The 24,078-nt window shown below is 34.0% G+C and overlaps 2 protein-coding genes and 1 long non-coding RNA gene across 10 annotated transcripts; all 3 read right to left on the bottom strand.

Annotated features, from left to right (window-relative positions):
• Positions 1–417: 417 nt before the first annotated feature.
• On the bottom strand, positions 418–8,636 carry LOC124896080. 7 transcript variants are annotated; one of them, XR_007052505.1, is made up of 6 exons: positions 8,404–8,636; positions 8,088–8,247; positions 7,281–7,454; positions 3,092–3,530; positions 972–1,090; positions 418–890 (listed from the first exon to the last, which is right to left on the bottom strand). It is a non-coding gene; the product is annotated as an uncharacterized LOC124896080 (long non-coding RNA). The 7 variants fall into 7 exon arrangements; XR_007052501.1 differs by having other exon boundaries at positions 3,092–6,946; positions 8,404–8,635; XR_007052507.1 differs by adding an exon at positions 3,600–6,946 and having other exon boundaries at positions 972–3,530; positions 8,404–8,635.
• A 1,065-nt stretch (positions 8,637–9,701) lies between these two features.
• LOC107860215 (probable membrane-associated kinase regulator 1) lies at positions 9,702–11,531 on the bottom strand. The gene has a single exon (XM_016705490.2). It carries the CDS (start codon positions 11,002–11,004, stop codon positions 10,051–10,053), a length of 954 nt encoding a protein of 317 aa, XP_016560976.2. The 5' UTR covers positions 11,005–11,531; the 3' UTR covers positions 9,702–10,050.
• A 2,390-nt stretch (positions 11,532–13,921) lies between these two features.
• Positions 13,922–20,898, bottom strand: LOC107860213 (probable prolyl 4-hydroxylase 9). Of its 2 annotated transcripts, XM_016705489.2 has the most exons (9): positions 20,615–20,889; positions 20,265–20,381; positions 19,163–19,320; positions 18,630–18,732; positions 17,317–17,412; positions 16,256–16,321; positions 16,046–16,165; positions 15,437–15,492; positions 13,922–15,287 (listed from the first exon to the last, which is right to left on the bottom strand). In XM_016705489.2, the coding sequence occupies exons 1-8, from the start codon at positions 20,759–20,761 to the stop codon at positions 15,445–15,447; spliced, it is 855 nt and encodes a 284-aa protein (XP_016560975.1). In that variant the 5' UTR covers positions 20,762–20,889; the 3' UTR covers positions 13,922–15,287; positions 15,437–15,444. The 2 variants fall into 2 exon arrangements, with proteins under 2 accessions (XP_016560975.1, XP_016560974.1); XM_016705488.2 differs by lacking the exon at positions 15,437–15,492 and having other exon boundaries at positions 20,615–20,898.
• Positions 20,899–24,078: the final 3,180 nt, after the last annotated feature.

Below are 24,078 nucleotides of genomic sequence, written 5' to 3'. Positions count from 1 at the left end.
TATTTAATAAATAAAAATATTTCGACGAAAGTAGTCGGAAGTTTAATAAATAATTATTTAACTAATAAAAATTTTCCGACTACTATGGTCAGAAGATTAATAAATAATTATTTAATAAATAAAAAGCTTCCGACTGCTTTAGTCAGAAGAATAATAAATAATTATTTAAGAAATAAAATAATTCCGACTACTTTAGTCGGAAGTTTAATAAAGAATCATTTAATAAATAAAAGTGTTCCGACTACTTTTGTCGGAAAGAATTGATAAATTTTAAAAACTTTTCGACCACTGTAGTCGAAAATATTTTATTTATTAATTATAAAATAAATAATTATAAAAAATATATATAATTTTATTAATTTATATATTAATTATTTAATATTTGTGATCATTTTGAAACATCCAAAACAAATAGCGGAATCAAATAGTTTAAGCATTTCAAGACAAGTCGATCGAAACGTCACAATCCAAAACAAACACCAATTCTAATATTCTAAGTTTAAATGTCACAATCATAAACAAAAACCAACCACTACAATCTAATCATCTGCACTATCTTCCCCATCCTCAAATACTTGCGGCATATGCTTCTTGACTAACGCTTCAAACTTGGCAAATTCGGCACAGTGTTGCGTCAACTCTTCAATTTTTGTTCTCATCGTTTCCATTTCTTTCGCATTTTGCGAAATAGAAGCAAAGTTGGGCAGCATTGGGGAAGAACTACTCGAGGATTGGTTACCTCCAAGCCCGTAGGTGTTACCCTTTTTTGGACCATCTACCACATTTGTCCACATTCTATTCATATCATCAGGTGATGGTTGGACCATGGTACCATCCTCTGAAACAGGTTGGGTTTGACGCCAATTTTCAATGCTTTTTTGAAATCCTTCCTGAAGAAAAATAATTGTCATTATGTAAACAAGCTAAGTTGAATAAAAAGAAAATAATATATACAAAATTTATTATCTTACATATGCATCCTTAGCACGCGGTTCGACCCATTCTTCTCTTGTACCGTCGGATTTTTCTTCTTATGTGTCTCTTCGAAGGTCTTAGGAATAGGTACAGCTACTCCCCCATTTAAGAAGTTCTGCAAAATTTTACCCATATATAGGTAAATGCTATTGTAAAAGTTCAGCTATATCTGGAGTACCTGTTTGCTTTCAGAACATTGATATCCTAACTTATTAAAACTTGTACTGAAAGCTGCACAAATTCTAAACACTACATAATCCAACAACATAAGTACTTTAAATCCACAAATTAACTCACTTGTTTCAAGAAATCTCATCAACAAGGACTAGTGAAATAAGGCTCATCATATACTATAGCCCTGTGACTGGTCCTATAGGAACTACCCTGTATTTTCTAGGTACTCAAAGTGAAAAAAGAGTTAAGCTACTTTCTGCAAGTTAGTAATAAGTAGCAGAAAATAAAAGAGGAAGAAGTTATGTGTTGGTGTGGGATGTAGAATAAATCACGAAAAAGATTACTTTTTTTCACTCTTTTCATGAAAATGGGGCTCAGATGTGTTCCACGAAAAGGCAAAACAGAATCCAGCCACCCCATGGCTGCAAACACTGATTTTAGGGGAGAGAGAAGCCTCAATCACAGGGCATACACCGTGTTGCCACACCAAGATATGGGTTGGGTACTTCCATGCTAGAAATGGTTAGCCCAAAAACAGAAACACCCTCATCACTGCCACTTTATGTAACTTCTATCAACACAGTAACACATACACACACAAAAAAAAAGACTGTCCTAGTTTAAAAAATGCAGTTAAGTGTATTAAAATCTTATTGTACACGAGTTTCTGAGAAGGACCGGACCACAAGGATCTGTTGGTTTTCCGACTCGACAAGAATCACCATCCAAGAGAAAAAAAAACAGGTAATAGCGGGCTCAGATTTGCTATTTTAGAACAAAGCAAAAGAGGAGCAACATTGCCATGGCTCCAGACACCAGCACTTTTCTATTCAAAGCCATAACCGGGTCGCCCTGCCAATATATGGGACGTGTTATTCTCGATGCTATGATTGAACATAGTCCAGAAATCAAGGATGCAATCATCACAACCCCTTTATAACATCATTATCAGCAGTAAGAGTAACACAAAGAACTGCGTTAAATCTTTTTTCCTTTCTATTTATTTCAAAGGGCTGTTGGTTTGTTTGGTTATCAATGGTGAAACTAGTTTCTGTAGCCATAGAATGGAACTAAAACAGGGAGAGAACAATAGGTTCTCTGATTATGTGGCTTATGCATTATGTGGATGTATGTTTTCACATACCAATATATTAGTATTGCGTCTCAACATCAGTATATGTCACCAAACTCTTATATAAATGGATAAAGGGGTATCACGTGTAAATGGGTAAAGTGGTTGGAGTGCCTGTTTGCTTTCAGAACATTGATATCCTAACTTAAAACTTGTACTGAAAGCTGCACAAATTCTGAACACTACATAATCCAACAACATAAGCACGTTAAATCCACAAATTAACTCACTTTTTTGAAGAAATCGCATCAACAAGAACTAGTGAACTACTACTAAGGCTCAATCATATACTATAGCCCTGTGACTGGTCCTATAGGAACTATCCTATATTTTCTAGGTACTCAAAGTGAAAAAAGAGTTAAGCTACTTTCTGCAAGTTAGTAATAAGTAGCAGAAAATAGAAGAGGAAGAAGTCATATGTTGGTGTGGGGTGTAGAATAAATCACGAAAAAGATTACTTTTTTCACTCTTTTCATAAAAATGGGGCTCAGATGTGTTCCACGAAAAGGCAAAACAGAATCCAGCCACCCCATGGCTGCAAACACTGATTGTAAGGGAGAGAGAAGCCTCAATCACAGGGCATACACAGTGTTGCCACACCAAGATATGGGTTGGGTACTTCCATGCCAGAAATGGTTAGCCCAAAAATAGAAACACCCTCATCACTGCCACTTTATGTAACTTCTATCAACACAGTAAATGGATAAAAGGGTATCACGTATAAATGGATAAAGTAGTTGGACAACAAAAATACTAGTCTTCTTTGGTGGGTAGCGAAACTCATAGAACCTCCGGTGTGTAGCGAGCCACCTGTTTTAGAGGCTTGATTTGCCTTTCCTCGTTCCCTCTTTGACTTAAATTCAGGAGTGTCCCATAATATCAAGAACTGAGTCCATACTTCATCATTCAACCAACCAGGTTTTATCAATTTCCTCTGGGCCTCATACAAGTGTTCTTTGATCCGTAGAGCTGCTTTTAACTGAAAAATGCGGTCTACTTCATTATCATGACAATCACTCGTCTGCAAAATAGTTTAATATAAAGTCATAAAATGAGTTAATGGATAAAATGAAAAAACTATCTTTAGTTAATGAGATTCATAGCTTATAAAACTGCTTATACAATAAATTGTCTCCACATGACAATTCTAATTTCCCATGGAATATCCAACCAACTATTCCACGGCTTTATGAAAAATGGTTTGGTTGCTTCAATAACCGTATGCCCGGCGGTATATGCTGGAATGAACCTGCAATAAGATTATATTAAACCATCATCTTAGCTATTAAAAATTAAGGAAAACTTAAGTGTTACTTACCCATTACGATAAGGGATGATTCGTAACCTCCCAACATTGTCATATTCTAATACCTCTTTAAATTACAAATTCTGAGAGTAGCAGTTGTAGCATTAGGCGTTGTAGCACTATCAATAGATGGCGATGTTGGTACGTTAGGACATCCAACTCTCAACCCAGAAAGGCTTCGTACGGATGATGTAGAAGGCACAGATGAAGCGCTACTATGAAAACTATTTTGAAATGAAGAGGTTTGCAACTGATCAAACGGTGGAGGCATAAAAAATGTGGAGGGGGAGGAATATTTGTAGTGGATGGTTGAATAAATGTGGTAACAGGTGGTGGTAGTGTACATTGACCTGTAGGAATATTATCAGTTCCTTTCTTACTTTTCTTACGTCGTACATTAACATTACCTTTTGATGCCATGATTTTCTTTACTAGCCACTTGAAAAAGAAGGAACAACCAAATTTAAGAATATCCATGTTTGTTAGAAGGTAGGTAGATATATACTTTAAACAATTAGGCCGGGAGTTCTATGAAATAGAAGGACAAAGATGGCGCTATAGGAAATACTGTCATTTTTGGACAAAGAAATATACTGACAAAGAAATGGTTCTAATGACTGGATACCTCCCCTTCCCTTAAATTTGTATTTTGCAATGCAGTCTTTAAATCTAAGGCATTAAAATGACACCAAAAATCTGCATATGGTTAACCTATAGTATAAAATTTCACTTTCTTTAGCTACAACAACAGTACTATACTATACTGCAAATCCCCAACATAATATCCTGATCTCCACTTCTTTGTCTCTCTGAACAAGTTGTTGTAGAATCCCAGGATTAAAACATTTTAATATTTGTTTCGAGACCACTTAGAAAATATAATTGAAAGTGTAATATCTTAAACTCCTTGTTCTTTCATATGGTGTCACATATAGCCTACAGAGATCCATCCAAAAAAGAGAAAAAAATACAAAGGAAGTGTTCCAACCAAATGCTCAGAAGTAATTCAATTTTTTTAATACTTTCTATTCTATATCTACCAAAGACTAACTATCAATTGGTATTTCTACAAGTTAAATACTTATCAATTACTTTATCCACACTAAAACACTAGACTCATCAAGGGCACTAGTAGTGTATAGCCCAGTGCCATCAACATAGCGATGAGCGGTGAGGACCCTACATATATCCCATTACTTCCCTCAGGGTTCACAATATCACCAGACGGACGGCAACTAGACACGGAGGCAGCATCATGCAGCAGCAGCTCAAATGCAAGTACCATAGGAGGAGGCAGGTCAGGGGGTTCACTTATAACAGTAGTGTTGCAAATAATAGTAAGCAGCTTGCCGTCAGTAAAAATGAGTCTAGAATCAGTAAACACTGTGAATAACCTCATAGGCAGCATTGTTCACCAAATTAGAACTGCCTTGAATTACAGTTAACACTACAATGCAAAATCTTGTACAACTAGAATTGCAGAATGTACAACACATAAAACAGATAGTCATCCGGCTAGACGAAAACTGCTCTAGAGTTTAGTACCCTATTTTATCAATGATACAATATCTACAATTTCTGGAATAATTAAAACAGCAGAAGGTACAACACGTGAAGCCCGGAGATAACACCGTTACGCAATATCCAGTACAATCAAAACATCATAAGGTACACAACACACATGAAGCACTAAAGCATAAATTAATCCAGAATTAACAATATCTGTAATTCAGTATTCAAGCAGATACTCATCTGAGCCAAATAAATTATTCTCTATAGGTAGTAATTCTATGCAATACCCGGTACAATCAAATAAGAGTTTATATAATGTGCGATGAGATACTATTGTTGCAGTAATCATTACTACACCGCATAAGTTAAACTTGGGTTACTTCAAGATACTCCTTGCACATAATAAGCACCAAACACGTTCAATAATCAATATTCAACCAGAAAACTGAGGATAGAATGCTTACAGTTCCAGACAGCTAATAACTTTGCACATATACCTAGCATAAAGCTATGAGTACATGATACTACTTCAATTCTTTCTACACTACTACAACAACCTGAATGTTCATACTAACACTACAAATGTTAACAAAGAAAAGACACTATATTGTCAAGTAAAATAGCAAAAAGCAGCAGCTAAAATACAATTCAAGACCTTGTTACTACATACTACTATTAATACCAGCTCAATCCTCATCGTTTGTTTCATAGTCATTCATCAATTCTTCCTCATCACTTGATCCATATTCATCCATGGAATCTTTCTCATCACTTGTTTCATTTTCATCAAGTAGCTCTTCCTCGCTTATTTCATTTTCATCAGTTGGATCTTCTTCGTCATTTGTCCTAGATGTTCCTTCTCCATCAGTAGATAATCTCAACCTAATGTTTCTTGGTTCACTAGCAAAATCCGGATACACACTATCAAAATGCTTCCATGCTTCTCAATCTGACGGATGACATAAAACACCAGGTGGTCTTTTATTTTCATAGTGCCATCTCATATGAGAGGAAGAACTCATTGATGCATACAACCTCTTTAACCGTGGTATAAGGGGTAAGTAGTGCATTGACTTCACAGAAACCTTCTTCCCTTTGGCATGTGTGACTTCCTTATAATGAGGCTGATTACAAAATTTGCAATGTTCTAAATTTGCATCTTTCTTATAGAATAGCATGCAACCTTTCTCATAATAATGAATCCTCTCTGATGATAGTCCTAATTTAGAAATCAACTTCTTTGTTGTGTAGAAATCTTGGTGTAAGTCAAGTTTATTTGGGTTAAGTTCATTCATAAGTCCAATAATAGAATTCGTGCCCTCTTGAGAAATAGAATGATCTGATTTAATACTCAGTAGCCGAACAACAACATATAACTTAGAATGCACCGATCCTTCATACAATGGATGACAAGCTTCCTGTAACTGTTCATAAAAGTGCTTAGCCTTATTATTTGGTTCATTTTAAGCCCTTGAGTGTGTCCCAAAAGCATCCCTGATCATCTCACTATATCGTGAACGTTCAATATTATTCTTTCTTATTGGACTTTCAACATAATTCTGAAAAGCAAAATCATTAGCATCACTATTCTTTCCATGGGCTGTCCACACAGTATAATTCACCATAAAACCCTTCCTATAAAGATGTAATGTAACAACATCTGGACTTAATAACTTGCAACACTTGCAATTCCAACAAGGACACCTAATTGTCCCTTCAGTAAGAAAATCATCAAGTGTCATTGCTTTAGCAATAAATCCAGCTACCCCAACTTTATTTTCCTCCCTCAATCCCACACGGTTAGGATAAGTTCTATTATACATCCATGTACGATCTTCATTTTTCATCTACACAAGAACGCCACACAATAATAACAGAGAAGAGAAACAAAAACATGAGAACCAAAACAATAACAAAAGAAAAAAACACTAACAATGTAGTTTTCATACATTTCATGGCTTAAAGTACCATTACTTTTCAATGCTTCACTTAGTTTCAATAGTTATTCATGAATTTTTTTCAACATTTATTATTCTACCACAACTCTTATTGGGTGTACTTTTGAACTACTCATTTTTTTTAAATTTAATATAAATTCAGGAAGAAGCAAAAAGTAATCATAGCTTTTACTGATTCATGAAATTAAGTAGCAATTTGTGTGAAAAAGGTATATTACTCTACCTTCTTAGCTTATGCCTTAACTAGGCTTTGCTCAACTGCAAAGAAACTTATGTTGAGAAAAATGTCGGGAACAGGATACCAATTCTAGCTAGAAGAGACGATTGTTCCTCAGCAGACTCAACAGGCAAAGATCCAAAAAGAAGAGCCAAGGATGAGAGCAAGGTGCATAAAAACCTGCACAATAATAATTCAGGTCAGCAGGAACAAACATTTTAAATCCCAAAGGCTATAAATTCAACTCTATCAGTAAGCTAAACGTTTAATAATAGATCAAATACAGTAACTTCAAATTTCATCAGAACAAAGACTGCGAAATAAACCCCGAGATACTGATCTGCCTTAATATATTTAACAGAATCATATAAAACATTTTGTGACGGAGCAACTAATTTAAATTATAGATTCGATTAAAAACATTTACTTTCAACTATATATAATGTTACTATCAATCGATAATGCTAAACTTTTCACACAGAAGATTCACGCGGTCCGAGATACGAATAGAGCACGGGTATCTACCTGAAAATGAATTGAAATTGAATCATACCTAAGCTGGTAAGCTAGAATTCTCCTCATATAAAAATGATTTAAACATTACATATTTATTTTTAACGCATCAATTATATCACAGTTTGCCTGAATATGTGAAACAGAGTTTGTATCAAACGTTCTGAAACAAAGCAACTCATTCAAACGTAATGTTACTATGAATCCATAATGCTAAAGTTATACGAATAGAGCATGTGTATACACCTGAAACCGAGTTAAATTTCAAACGTACCGTAAACATAAAATCGAAATCCAAACCTGAACAGAGAGATTTGACAGAGAAATTCGCTTGACCTTTGCCTTGTTTCTCAGTCACAGGACAAACAGAAGTTAGCGACAACAGCTTCACAGAATCGTAGAATCCAAGTATTGTATCCTAGAATCCTTATAGTTTCAGTTGTAGTTTGCAGACCAAAACCTACAAAAAAAGGAAGAACACCAAAACCCCAAAATGAACTCACTACACCGCAAGAATCTACAAAATCAAGCAAACAGTCTATTTCATCTTCGCTTCTCAGTTTGCATTGCAAAAGTAAACAAAAATCAGAGTAAAAATATTGTTTGAACCACTTACAAGTCAATAAGACAGTAGACCATAACATTTAAAAAACTGCCTATTCCTAATCCAAAAGGAGCGATAACAACATCAGAGATATTCATCATGAGAGTGAGAGACGGACACCGCGAGGTGTATCAATTTGGTGTTTAATCTAGGATTTAGAGAGAGAGGAGACAGTGAGAATGAGAGAAAGGGCTTAAAGAGAGAGAAGTGGAGTCTGATATATGATATGTTTATTTTTTATGTTACATTATTTCTAAACTTTTCGACTGATATAGTCAGACTTTTTTTATTATATTTAATTAATTATTAAATTTCTATATATAGTCATATATTTATTTAGATAGGTATTACTTTTTCCGACTACAATAATCAAAAATAATATTAAATAATTTATTAAATTTATTATTTATACTTCCGACAATAGTAGTCGGAAATATATCTAATAAATAATTTATTTGATTATTTTGTTTTCCGACTAACTTGGCCGGAAATATATTGATAGTAATTTATTTACATAATTATTTAATTTTTGTATAAGATATGATTATTTATTTAGTCATCTATTAGTATTTTCGACTATAATGGTCGAAAATATATTTAATAATTTATTTATTTTATTTTTATTTCAGACTATATTGGTCGAAAATATATATTTAATAGTTAACTTATTATATTTATTTATCTATTAGTATTTCCGACTATCGTAGTCGGAATTATATTTTTAATAATTTATTTATTTTATTTTTTATATGGCCGACCATAGTGATCGGAAATTTATATTCAACAACTTACGTTTAATTATTTATATTTTAGACTACATATATTGGTAATAAATTATTTAAATAATTATTTAATTTTTGTATAAGGGTATGATTATATATATAGTGGTTTGTTGTTGTATATGGATATGAATATATATATATATATATTATTATTATTATTATTTAGATTTTCGACTACAGTGATCGAAAAATAATTGGTAATAATTTATTTAAATCATTATTTAATTTCTGTATAAGCGTATAATTATATATTTATTAATATTTTTATTTAATTATTTATATTTCCAATCGGAACAGATATTTTCCACAATTTACCGCTAAATATTATGACTGGTTTAGTCACAAATAATATCGGGGAAATATTTTATAAAATAAAGTAATAAAAAAGTAAATTTTCCGACTGAAGTAGTTGGAAATTTCTGACTAATTTTTTTTCGTCGAAATTTTCGATCAGAAAATAGCGAAATTCTAGTAGTGATAGCCTTATATCGCACGACAACAACTTTATCCACCTTTGGTGCCCAAAGAAACAGCGAACCACAAGATTCTATTGCTATATTTTACAAGAACATGTTTACATGAGTTTGAACACATAGCCTTTTGTCACACGACAACAAATCTTCCCACCCTCAAAGACAAAAAGCAATGATAATTATTTAATCACAATTCACATCAAACACCTTAGCTTTAGTACTCTTTTCTTTTTACATGACAATTGCGTCCTCAATTACTTCAACTTCATGATTCCACTACTCAAAAAAGCAAAAAAGAAAGACCAATCTAAGCACGTAACAAAAAGTTACATTACATTACATAAAAGAAGAAGCAAAAGAAGAAGAAAAAACAAGGTAAGCATGCGTGATATTTTGAAAAATCTTTATGTTTCATCAGATGGACCTTCTAGTGAAAGTTGCTTTAACCACTCAAACGTTCGATGGCGTGACATTGCTTGCTTTTTTGTTGCTTTGATATTCTCCTCTGATGAATCTTTCTTATCTTCATGTTCATCATGGACCCCTGTTACCTTTCTTGTTGCATTATTCTTGTTTGTGATTACGACGTTTGAAGGAAGTACTGTTTCTACTGAATTTGCTGAACACTTGCAGCTGCCAAAAGAAAACCTCTGTCTCTTTTTCTTGCTTAGTATAGTTCTCGTCGTATTATTATTCGTATTGCTGAAGCTTCCACTGCTGCTGCTACTGGTGCTGTTTCGACTTCCTGAATTGCCCCTGTTTCCTCTTTTTTTAAGATCTTGTAATGCAATTTCAGGTGGTGTTACTAGACCAACACGAAAAAGACTCCACAATGCTGATTTTCGACCTGAATTGTTAACGTTTGATTGAATATTAACCTTTGAAAATCGAACCTGAGGTGTCGGACTAGGATGGGAGTGGAACTGATTTCGAATCTTAGGCTTGTAGTATTTCGTGTTGAGATTAGAAGAATTGCCACTGCTAGATGAACGTTGGCTTCGAATACTGCTACTTCTACTACTTGAATTTGTTTCATGACAATTGCGCCGATCACTTGGCAAACTAATTGAATGTCGCAGGGGCAAAATTTGGCCTTGGTAGAAAATTTCATCTGCCGTACACATTTCTGATTCTTTCAACAAATTACCACCACAACAGGCAAAATCAAAATCTTCTGATTGAACTTCACCAGTACTTCCAGAACCTTCTTTCTTCGTTTGGTTCTCTTCATTGTTCGGAAGATCACACAATGACAATGCTTCTTCTTCTTCGTCGTCTTTGTCTTCTAATGCCTCCTCTTGTTCTTTAAGGAGAACAGTTTCTTCGCTTTCTTCCTTTTCCTTAGTAATTTTCATCATGTTCTTGTTCTTGTTCTTGTTGTGGTCGATGTAGATAGAAAAATAGTTGAAAGAGGACAGTTATAATAAAGAGGGAGACAAATGGGAGGTAAAGGAATAAGGTTGCAGGCGACAACAGATTAAAAAAAATGTTCGTTTCTTGTTTGTAAGTCAAGAATACTATTGGGGTACAAATAAAGCCGGCCTTTTTTTTTTTTTAGGCAGAGCGTGGAGCTTTTTAAGTCTCTACTATGCCTTTCAAATGATTATTGTGGAGAAAAATGAATTTTGGGACTTCTGAATTACTACTTGGGAAGAGTGAAGATGGTGGTGGGGACTGCTTTCATTTAACAATGCATGCATTTGAAAGGTATTAATATATAGATTTGGCTGCAATATTTTTTGAAATTTTGAAAGGATTTTTTTGTTGTTTCGACTTTGAATGGTGAGTTGAACCACTAGACATAATATTTGGTATGGCTATTGTCGTTATTAAGAAGAATGTGACAACACAAATCGCAATCAAGATAATTATATATTTATGCAATGCCACGCAACTTCCTCTATTTATGCTCATATAAATAGGCAGATTGTAATGTTTGATAGAGACAACTAAAATATTTGAGGGAAGGAATTTAAAAAGTTCGGTGAGTTTTTTTTTGTTGTGTCAAGGTTACTTTGTGAGTGGTTAAGGGGGATAAGGTTCGGTGGTTATGGATAGCTTTTTAAAGATATTTCGTAATGTTTTGTTTTACTATAAGGTATTGTTTTGTTTGTTGCACTAATAAAATAATTAAGGGCAAAACATAATCTTCTCTACGAAAAAAAAGATTTGAGTATATTATTAAAACTAAGATAAAGTATTTGATTTGGTGAATTGAAATGAATGTTCTTTCATGGAAAGCTTGTGATCTTAAATTGTGAATCTTGCTTGGTCTCTTAATATTCTACTTGTCTTGTTTGCCTGCTGTTTAGGCAACGTATGGCCACAGGTCACCAGCTTCTTTCTACCACAAAAAGAGCTTAGTGGTTCTGTCTAGCTTGTTTTTTACTTTTTACTATTTCTGTTTTTATTTATTTTTTATTTTCCCATCTAATTGAAATTTGTCAATTGATATAGTATTGACATATTGTGTCGGTCGACAAAGACGATGCTCCTATATCTCTTTTTAATTAAGGTTTTTCCCTTTAGTCTATCGAGTCTGGTGGAAATTTCGTGAGCTTAGCAGCTAATCTTTATAAATTGAAATGGCCCAATACATGATCAACCTATTAAATTTGTCATAATACGTATTCAGTTTAAACACTCAGAATCAATGCTTTAATTGAACAACTCGATTTTTAATAAAATGTTTTAATTATATACATTTTTATTCAAATTTTGGAATTGATTTTGCGGGTTTTCTCATTTTCGTTTATTAGGTAACTATTTATTTACATAAAATATATCATGTTCTTTAGTTTATGTTTTCACCTGAATAAAAGAATGAAATCTCAAGCATTTCCTACTTGATATTGATACCTATAATTAAAGAGGAGATATATATTATTTAATTAACTTAACTATCTAATGGATAAATAAAACATTGAACAAAGTATTTTCATATATTATATGATTAACTTAACTATCTAATGGATAACTAAAACGTTGAACAAAGTATTTTCAGTTCAAAGTGTGTGTAAAATAAAGTATTCCGACAAACTTATGAAAATATATTTATATATTGAGCAAGTTGAAATACTCCATATTTTCACCTGGACAGGAAGCAACAATTTCCAAATAACTAAAGATGGCCACTTTTAAGTCACATCAATCTAATTTAAGTATCACTGAAGGTTTCTATTATTTGATAGCTTTCACTCTAGTTGATCAAATTGCAATATTAACAAAAGAAATTTCTAATTTTAGAATGTAGCTGGCAATTACGGGAAGATGTTCATAAATGAAATTTAGTTGATTTTAGGACGGATACCTACTCATATTTCTCCTTTAAGAATAGTGTTTTTTCCACTCGAAAGGCAAAAAAGGAAATAAATTACGAATTTGTAACTGAAGAAGATCAAGAACGCTGTAAATTTAACTTGCTAATTCTCCACTTTTTAGAAAACGACGGACGAGACAACGTATTGAAGATTAGGTGAAAAATGATTATCATGGACTGGGGCCAAAATTTGGACCATAAATGAAATATATATTAAAGACTCTTTAAATGACAAACATTGGTACGTAACACTGTTTAATTTTATAAATATTGACGGCGAACGCAACGTTCAATCATAGTTAGTGGTGTAACAAGAGCATAATAACGACGATTATATTATTTAGTGAATGTCACTTTCCATGATAACTTTACGTTCTTCTTTCCATTCATACATTTTTGTTCGTTTCTTAATGTGATGTTCAAATTAATTTTAGTAAGAAATGTATTTTCGTTTAACCATGAAGGAACGTACTTTATTCAGAATACCGAAGACGATTTACGAACGTACTTAATCATATTTATCGCATTGCTTGTTATATTTTGAATAATGGAAGAACACCACACGCTATGTGGCTTATTAGACTCCAAGATGAAAGAACATTTCTTCGCTCTTATGATATTGATCTTACCAAGATTTAGCTAATGATGCTAACGATTTACAAATATACCTTCTATTAAAGGTCCATTCATGGTTAATCATAACACCGTTTGATTGTGTGAAAAAAGGCTCGCAGCTAAAAAGATTGAAAAGCTACATAAAAAGGCAGTCACTCTTGTAAGGCATTTCAAGAAAAATCATGCAGCTTGACACAAAACAGACAATATCACACCTTATCTTATTATGTTTAGACTGATTTAATCCCAATGAACTTGCAAATTCAAGGAGGCAGTAAGAACTTGTCCTTTACCCCTATCAGCCACAAACCACGACTTGGATTAATCTCATGAAAACATAATTAAGAACCCCTAAATATGCAATTATATATATTCTTTAAAATAGATATAGTAAGTTACCAAGAAAATGAAACATAACGGAACAACGCAAACAACACCAAACAGAGACTAATCTAAGATGTAGAACCGCTAACTCAAAACAAATATGATCTTATTATATGCCTAGACATTAGTTGTAAGTTGTAACACATGTTGTAGACATCAAGGAAACTAAGGGACACCCTGACGATTGATGTTATCAGTAGCAGAAAGCTGAGATTGAGCAGAGGCAGATCCACCACCAGCAAGTGTGGGGGCGTCAGTGGAACTGGCAGCACCACGCCCAGGATTTGGCTGTTGATGGCCTTGTGTTCCATACCCTTGTTTCTTGTAATCTTCCAAATCCTTATACTGTGTATAAGGACTTGTATCCACTGGCAATCCTTCCAACTTACTGTTATCTATACATCCCTTATTACTATCTGTTTGTTTCTCCATTTGTATAAATTTGCAGTTTTGCTTTTTATCTCTGTCTATAAAATACTCTGTCAAATCAACTTTGGATTTGCATTTGTTTTTGATCTTTTCGAATAGTTTTGCATCATATATATATAAGTTTTTGTGTTAATGATATGGTGTTGACGCGTGTTTGTTTTCGTGTCAGGAAGTTGGATGAGGTGTAAGCATTTCCTAAATGCTAAGCTACGTCCATGTTCAGCCAATAAAATAAATTGTTTCTAAGCCATGTAAATTGCTACTCCAAAGGCAACATCTCTTTTTTTCATCTTGCAATGGTTTAAAATTAAATCCAATATTTATTGTATTTTACTTTTGATTAGTAAAAAAAATTAAATTAATTTTTTTTTATATTTTTCCAGGAAGAGATAGGAGGGCAAATTAAAAGCAATTTTGTTTATATTTGTTGCGGATAAACACTATTATCTTGTACACTTCACAGTTAGTTTTGCACCTACCGAAGGTGGGGCTTAACGGTTTCTTTTTTAATAATTTCTAATGGAGGGAGGATATTGATGCCTTGATTAGTTTCCTTTCGTTGTAATAAAATTAAAAAGTCATTGAGAGAAGTACTCCACTGATCAACAGAATTGAGGTTGGGAAAAATGAAAACATGAGTGAACGGGTAGGGGTTTGGAGGGGCAAAAATTCATGAAGGGTAAAGATAGATATATGAACTTTTCTTGTAGATATATTTACTGCAAAATTCGTTTCCAAACTCCTAGTGAGTTACTACACTAAATTACCAAAGAATAATATTAACACCACTTGGAGACATGTCCTCGTTTAGTCATCCATTTCTTGATCTCTGATCCACTTTGTGGCAACCCATTTTTCACCTCTGATAACTGGACAGCTCCCGTGAAGAGATGTCTGCATTAGAGATTTACAAATGTGAGAAATTGCAAGCCAACATGAGCAGTATGACATAATGTTGGTAATCATTATTCTGCTTTGTAACCAGTATAAGCCACAGAAAAATGGAACAGTAATACATGGCATACGACAACCAATATTATAACCTGTATCGTCAGGATCCGTGCAATGAGCCAGTACCTAAGATGGGCTCCCATTCATACTGATTAATCAATCACAGTAGCACAAACGTTTAGCAGTACCACAGCAACCCTCTTCAATAAACATTATCATAGGAACAAAGTAATAGGATTGATAAAAAACGGTTCCCGCAGAATACACACAGCCAGACAAACAAAAAACAATAGCCAAAGCACACACAGAGAGATATCGGGAAGACGTAGGAATTTCATAACCCTTTTTTCACTTTAAATGCTGCAAGAACTGCTCTCCACATGATGTTATACAGCGTTGCTAAAGGGTTTAGAAAGTTTACGCTGATAAAATTTTCATAACTGCACCATTTATCCCCACTCTATACTATTCATTTCATCTTGATAACCCGATAATCACAATAAAAAAAAAGGCGAAATATAGTTCACACCAACGCTTCTTTTTTTTATATATCAGAAAAATCCTCGAGACTAGTGGCACACGATTCAGTACACGGTGGATAATGTACAAACCCCCACCCAAAACCCCAAAGGATCACACTTTTTTGTATGAAAATAAATACAACTTACATGGATAACATGGAATGTACAAGAAAAACTCACCGGATCAATTGTACCATTTGGTAACAGCGAGTAGAACAGTAGTCCATCCCCTCTACGCGGCTTCACTTTCAGACCAATACACTTACGGAAGTCATAATTAGCATCCATATTCTGCCCACTCTGTAGATTAACCAAAGGACTAGTTTACAGTTTACACAACACGAGAGGCAGAAACGCAGTCCATGAAAGAAGAATCAATTTTGAACTCACCTCGAAAGGGAACATGGTTTCTCCACCTTCTTCCACATCAGATAAATATAACAAAAAGGATGCAACCTATATGAAAATGCATTATTTTTAGTCTGGACACCTGAAAATATTCGTTGCTCAAAATTAACTGCAACTTGAGCTAAATTTCGCATATCAAACTTCATCAGCTTTGTAGAGTCGATGTTTAGAACACTTGCTCTTAACACTTCCACATGATGGTTCCGAAGGAACCATGCCGATATCAGAACTTTTTCATCAAAAAGGGGGAAAAGAAAAGAAAAAGAAATGCATATCAAGGATAAAACTGTATTGCTTGTCTGGGTCTGACAGCTCAGAGAGTAGTCAAGAAAAAAAGGTCTAACAAGAGGAACGCTAAATGATAATTTTTTGTCTGTTTAGTCCAATAAAATATAAAATTTTCAAATAGTAAAACCTGAAGACAGCTGGTCGACATGCTGGGAAAAATTTTGGTCTGGCAGTGGTAATTAAATTAAAGGGAGGTGATTTTACATGATAAAACAAGCAGGAAAATGCTAATACCAATTCTATCCCAGTACACAAATTCAGACAGACAATAGAAACTGGTCACAAAGATTATTCCAGATTTGGAGATATCAGTTGAATCCGGAATAAAGCATGTATTGCTTGGAGATCAAGACCATTTCAAAAGAGAATTCTATTTAAACGGAAAAAAAATCTACATAGAGAGTTCCACAAAGTACTAAATGGAAGGAAAGCAACGAGCTTGTGGATACCCAGACATCAGACCGTGGTGATTCCATGTAAGCAAATGAGTCATTGCAATGAATCTGCAAACTCGTGCCTTCGGAACCATAGCTTCAAACACACTTCTTTCCATCTTTTAAAATATTTTGGGGGGAGAGGGATTGGAAGAACCATGCATTTGAAAATAACACCATCTTATCCAAATAACGGAAATCTAAAATCAATGATCCATTCGTTATGCCAGTTTGTGTAAGATTAATTTGAGCTACTAGAAAATCAACAAGTAAATTGAAAAAGTTAACAGCAACAATTTACCCAAAGTAGATTGTGCATACCCTTTGGCTCTTCTGAGGACCATATTGAGCAGGATCGAACGCATCATAATGCGAATGATAACTCTGGCCAATTTCATACCGCAGCACATTAAATGCCTGAAAAACACACAGGTCAACTGATTCAAGATAAACAGCAATAACAATCACAGTACAGAGTACACCATACTTAGTGCTCTCATTAACAGAAAAATCATTCAGAATCAGTAATTGAAATTAAAAGAAAGTTCAGATACAAAGGGTTAACAGCCTGACTAGTTATCAAATTATTGAATGCACAAGGTACATAGCACATATTATTTGCATCATCGCATTTAACTTAAAGTCCAAGGGAAATCGAACAAATATCCCGGGGTTCCAGCCAAAGAACTCCAGCATTTTCAGATAATATTCTGAAGACAGATTTCCCCAACTATAAATTAAAGTATACAACAGCAACAGATGCTCAGTTTCTCTAACCTTCCTGTTAAAATGCAGAACACCTTGAACTGTTGCCTCATGATTTTGTTATCAAAAAGGTCTCTTATGAAAATACACATAAACTATACCATGTGACAGTTGGATAGTTCATATAGAAGAGAACACAAACGCTCAACTAAATTGAATTAGCTCTTTTGCATAAGTAAACTTGTAACAAAAAAGATCCCAATAGAAATAGACATAGGATCTTTCACATGCATCGAACTAAATTCTAATGTGAAATCTTTGTAAGAAATCCATATTAATATATGATGTGAATGATTCGGACAAAAACTTATCACATCATTCCAGTCTATGATCATTGAAGTGTCCATTCATTTTCACAATCGCTAACACATACTGGTCTGTCAAAAAAAAAATGCCGGACAAATTCCGTTTTTCCACAACAAATGCATTTAAATTTTCAGATAAGAGGTGCAAAAGAATACAATGGCCATAATATATTCGAAATCACCCAACTTTGTGCTTGATATAAATGACCTTGAATCTGGTAAAAAAATGTGATCGTACAAACAGTTAATATTTACCTCTAACACCAAAAGACTTGTTCTCTTCAGTATTGGACACTATCGGAAGGATGCATTGCCTAGTGGAGACCTACAAACACTAATATAATACTCTGGAATTTTACAAAAGTACTACCAGAGCTTGAATCAACTTAGTTTTCAAGGAAACAGATGATGTAGAAGAGGAAGGAAGGATTCTCCACAAATAATACGACAAGCATGTCCTCCGTCAAGATCCTATTTCTCACATGTGGACGGAATTATAAAACTAACTTACTAAGAATCGCTTCATGCGTTACATTTAAGATGTTTACTTTAAATGAAATTTACCTCTCCATGTGTCGAAGGGATCATAGTTGCCTTTGCAATTTTCTCCTCAATGAGGTGCAAAATTCCAGTTTTGTCTTCAGATGCACTGATAAACATACCAGAACTGTGGAAAAGGCCAAAAATGTAAAGTCCATGCAAGAATCATTACTTCTTGTAAAACCCAAAAGAGGAGGCAAACTTCTATCAGATAGTTAGTTCTTTAAAATAGATCAAAGAAACATTTAAAAAGAAGACCAGAAAAGAGACAGAGACACATGACCAGTTCAAGTACCCTGAACAGTTTTATCTTCCAAAAAAAGTAGAAAATGTACATCAACACACCCAGATGCGGTGACCTATTGATCTTATCTACCAGAAATAGATATTATGAAAATAATTGAGTGGATTAAGAGTTAACCAAAGAAATTTTGCAACTCTTCATGAAAATAATTGAAGAAATTTTCAACCAAAGCTTGGAAAGAGTAAAAAGGTTGCATTCATGAAAAACCACCAATTTCAATCAAGACACATAGAGCTCTCAGAGTACTGTTTACCTTGTTCTAATTCCTTTGGTATTCTCTGCTGTTTCTCCTTTGCGGAGAGCCAAAGATGATGGCTTCAATTCCGCCTTTGCCATCTTAATAATGGCTTGACATTGTTCTATAGTTGCAAAATTGGGAAAGTATAATGCACGCGGGAACCAGCTTAAGACCTACCCAAAAGGTTGAAGTCAATCTCATATAAGATACACCAAAACGAATGAATACTAATGCGGAGCAGAGTCAATGAGTTCCATATATAAATTTTCTACCAGATTAGGGGAAAGTTTAGGAAGCTAACATGGTCATTTACAACCAAAGCTACTATGTGGATAGACTTAAAGACATGCCTACTAAGCTGCTTCCCCCTACCCCCACCCCCACCCACCCACCCACTCATAGATAAACAAATAAAATTAGTATATGAAATGGTAGAATAATAGAAATTGGAGGACGGGTATATTTTCTAAGTTTTCTTAATCACTCATTTGTCTTACCCAAAAAAAAAAAAAAAAAAGAACATCAATTTGTTACTTCAGCGGTAACAAAAAGTTGCACCAGAGGCAACAAAATCAAGAAATGTTACTGTTGATTTATCAAAATACAAATTGCACATATCAACAAAACAAAAGTGCAAATCCAGGAGACAAATTGCCCATAGCAACAACACACACATGTAATTATAAACTGGGACCAGTTCAAAACTAAAATCATGTCATTTTGAGCATTGATCATCACTATCACATCAAACATCTTGTTGAACTGTTGATCCCTGGTAGGTTTGAGAGGTGGGGTTTACCATTTAGTCAAATAATAACAATTGAAAATCTTGACGAACTAATATAAGTTAAAAATCCAACCTTTTGAATGCATAAAAGACCAGTTAGTTGATTATTCTAGTGTACAATTTTCCCTAACACAAAAGAGTTTAGAACTGAAACGGACTATTAAGGATATGAAAATAATGGTAAAATCTAATTCAATCGTCAATTGCCCCTATCAGAAATAGGATTGACTACCAATTCCGAAGGAACAAAAATTGAAGCAGAAGCTATTCAGGAAACAGAAAAGAAATCCCCAAAGTGAAATTTGAGAGTTGAACAAAAAAAAAAAATACCTGAAAGGAAATGGAAGTGAGGGAATGTTCCCCAGTTTCACCATTGGGCAAAGGATCAAATTCTTCTACAGATTCAAGCACCCTCGACCTTGGTCTTACAGTAGGTACCAGTACATCCTATCACACCCAAACAAACACTTTGATTAGTACAATACAAGTGTAGAATAAAGAAATCCATTTGTTAAGAACTACTACCTCCGTTTCAGTTTTACTAGAAACGGAAATGTATTATAATAAATTAATCTTATTCAATAAATCGAATAAATAAATTAAAACTACTGTTTTAGTAAGTAAATAAATAAATAAAACAGAGAAGTTGTTTGTAAAAGAGTAATAAATAGGGGGAATACCTGGTGAGACACGAGAGTAGAACCGAATAAACCAGCAAGGAAGAAGAAAAGGCATAGCAGAAATAGTGAAGGTAAACCAATGTTCCACCATCTTTGTCCCATTAATTTACCTCTGCTCTTCATCTTATGGGTGTTGGAAAAATCCATTGGTCAATCTTTTATTTATTTGGAGTGGACTGAATGAAAGTGAGAGTTTCTCCGCACTATTTAATAGAGAGAGGGGGAAGATGAAGGGATTGTGTGAATACAGTCTTTGACTTCTACACGCGGCGGGAACTTTGCGTAATTTTAATAGTGAGATAAGGATAATAATTAATGGTGTATCATTTTTACACTCTTCTGTTTTTTAAAAAAAAAAAAAAAAAATTGATTTGATTTAACACGTAATTTAAAATAGTTAAAAAATTAAATCTTATGATCATAAATTAAAGTTATATTAATTATATCAAAATATCATTTAATCGTGTATATTTTATCCTTTCCAAATTCACTACGTAAAAATATACCGAATATATAATTATTGTATTTTTATTTATCACATTTTGTATACTAAATGAGCCCTCAATGTTGAGGCAGAGTAAAGAAATCACGTTAGTAGTAGATGTCTAGATGCATACGAGGATTAATTACTCTTATTTTCGTCTACATATAAAGTTTAGATTCTATTTTATGTTGTGAGCTAACTTTGAATAATCAAAGTTAATTGCAAAATAAATAGAGATTGTATTAGAGCATAGATTGGTGATCTGACATAGAGGCAGCCGATTGACATAAAAATTCGTTGTATTTTATACAGTAGATAAAAATTATATTCAATTGAATAATTTAAAATCTCTCATGTTCCTAATCCTTAACAAAACATACAGTGCAAATTTTGCAGATTGTTTCGATGTACCATTAGCAACTTGCTTTCGTGTACGAAAACAATTTGGTTGTGAATTTAGTAATTAGAGTTGAAAAAGGTAGAAACTTACTTTGAGCGGAATGTATTGACATATAAATTTCTTTGGTTTAGTTATAATTAACTAATAATCAATGGGAGTAGTTGTTTTATCAACATAATTAGTTATAGTAATAAATTAATACAATTTGACTGAGGAATATATTGTTTGATTTGTACACTGGCAATGCCATGAGTGAGAGGGCCCAGGTGGAATCCACTGAAAATGCTTGGGCAAAACATAGAATTCAGAATGACTGGACTCCACCACCACAACACAAAAACAAAAGCGCATTCATAGAAAATATTTCACTTCTCCGGAAATAATTTTTGCTTTTATGTCAAATTCAATTTCAAGTATTTGGAGTTGAATTTGAAAAACTGAAAAATATAAAAAAAGCTATTTTCACCCTTCTTTTTATCTTCTTCTCTCACAAAAATTTAAAAACAACTCCAATTATATTCATGAACAAACACAACTTTAACTTCAAAAATTTTAATTTTGATGCTCGCGAAATATCTATCCACCATTCACTATGATTAAATTCATCACCTGCCCCTCATTAATAAGAAGCAAAGAAGTGAACTGTTGTTGTGCAAGTTTTCTAATGCAATTTACTTTAATTTTGTTCCTCAAAAGATCTTCTCGAATCACTGTTTTACAATCTAAATCTTTCCAAGTTCACTAATTGGCAAATATTCATTCAATGGCATCTGATCTAGTGCTATCTAACTTTTGCCTGTTCTTTATCAAACATTTAATTAACTTGGGATTGGGACATATGCCCTATGTTCATTTCAAAGACAAAAAGTTCAAGGAATCACCTTTTTCGAACAGCTACAAGAATTATTCTATGTAGGACCGTTAATGGAATAAAACACCATAGCTATATAATCACACATGGAAAAAATCAAGAGATGGAAGAAACCGTCACATCTTAACTATGTGATTATTTGCGTTTGTGTGTATTAACTAAGATAAAAGTAAATCCTTTTCTCATTAAAAGTGTCATCAGTCAGTCTTACTTAGAAAAAAAAATGAGGCGGAGCTCAATTTTAACTTTATGGGTTGTGGAATATAAAAATACGACTTCAAGTAATTATATTAACTGGCTTCTAAACTTAATATTTATCAATATATTTAGTGAACTACTTAATACATATACACAACTTGAGTAAAAGTTATTGAGTTCGATAGAACTCATATCTGGGTGCCTAGCTCCGTCCCTAAAAAAGAGTGCCACTCCGTGAGGTGTACTAGGGGGTCTACTTTTATCTAAGTGGGATGAATGATGATTTGACTGCCTCTGGCTTAAAGCACATCATGTGCTCCTCTGCAAATTTTGTACATTGGCTTATCATGACCAATTTGTATTAATTTAGCACAACGCCAGAAAGTAAGTCTTATTCTAATTATAAGTTGAAAGGCTAAACAAGAAGTTAATTAGAAGGCTCTCTTCCTCTTTTACCAGTGTTATCGGTAAACTCATTAATTACGAGTACTAATCCATTTAATTTCTCATTAGTTACTAGTACAACTATAATTAGAAGAAGCCTCAACATTAAGCAAGACACAAATGGACAGACAAAAGAAGATTGTTATTTGCTAGTTACATTGACATGTAGTTGCGAATAGACAACTTTCACTTATAAAAGGTGTCATCCAATGCTATCTTAAATTATTTCTTGCACATGCATGTATAATTAATAATAGTAGTACTATTTTCTTAAAAATAATATGTATGTATGTACGCAATAGGTTGAAAATAATAAAATAAATATCCAATTTAGACCATGAAGGTGGGATTGCTAGTTACATTGACATGTAATTGTGAATAGACAACTTTCACTTATAAAAGGTGTCATCCAATGCTATCATAAATTATCTCTTGCACATGCATGTATAAGTAATAATAGTAATACTATTTTCTTAAAAATAATATTTATGTATGTATATATGCAATAGGTTGAAAATAATAAAATAAATATCCAATTTAGACCAGGAAGTAACACCTAAAGAGTCCGTTTGTAATTGCTATTACAAAACTGCTTATTTGAGAAGTACTTTTATAAAGTAACTTTTCAGAAAAGTGTTTTTTTTTTTTAAAAAAAAAATTGTGTTTGGTAAATTCATTTGAAAGATTCCGCTCGCCCTCTCTCTCTCCTCCCCCTCTCTCTCTCCAACGGCTCTCTCCCCCTCTCTCTCTCTCGCCCGACCCTCTCTCCACCCCCAGCTTACCGGCCCCCGGTTCCCGGCGCCGTCGCTGACCCGAGCCGGCCGCCGGCTCCGACCTACGGTCGCCGGCGCTGATCAGATCGCCGGCTACGACCTCCGGTCGCCGGTTCTCCCTCTCTCTCTCTCTCTCTACCCCCTCTCCATCCCAAGCGTACCGGCCCGGTCCCCGGCGCCGTCGCTGAACGTCGGAGCCGACCAGATCCGACCGCCGGCTCCGACCTCCGGTCGTCGCTCCCCGGCGCCGACCCGACTGGACCCCCGGTCGTCGCTCTCCGGCGCCGACCCGAC

Source organism: Capsicum annuum, chromosome 2 (assembly GCF_002878395.1).
Source record: "Capsicum annuum cultivar UCD-10X-F1 chromosome 2, UCD10Xv1.1, whole genome shotgun sequence".
Lineage (NCBI taxonomy): Eukaryota > Viridiplantae > Streptophyta > Magnoliopsida > Solanales > Solanaceae > Capsicum > Capsicum annuum.
This window is presented reverse-complemented; position numbering and strand designations above follow the sequence as displayed.

Coding starts and splice junctions, on each gene's coding strand:
- LOC107860215 (XM_016705490.2), bottom strand. CDS start 11,004: ATGATGAAAATTACTAAGGAAAAGGAAGAAAGCGAAGAAACTGTTCTC.
- LOC107860213 (XM_016705488.2), bottom strand. CDS start 20,761: ATGGATTTTTCCAACACCCATAAGATGAAGAGCAGAGGTAAATTAATG. Junction 17,413..18,629: donor TCCCTTCGACACATGGAGAG/GTAAATTTCATT, acceptor TGTGTTTTTCAG/GCATTTAATGTGCTGCGGTA. Junction 16,322..17,316: donor GTCCTCAGAAGAGCCAAAGG/GTATGCACAATC, acceptor ATTTTCATATAG/GTTGCATCCTTTTTGTTATA.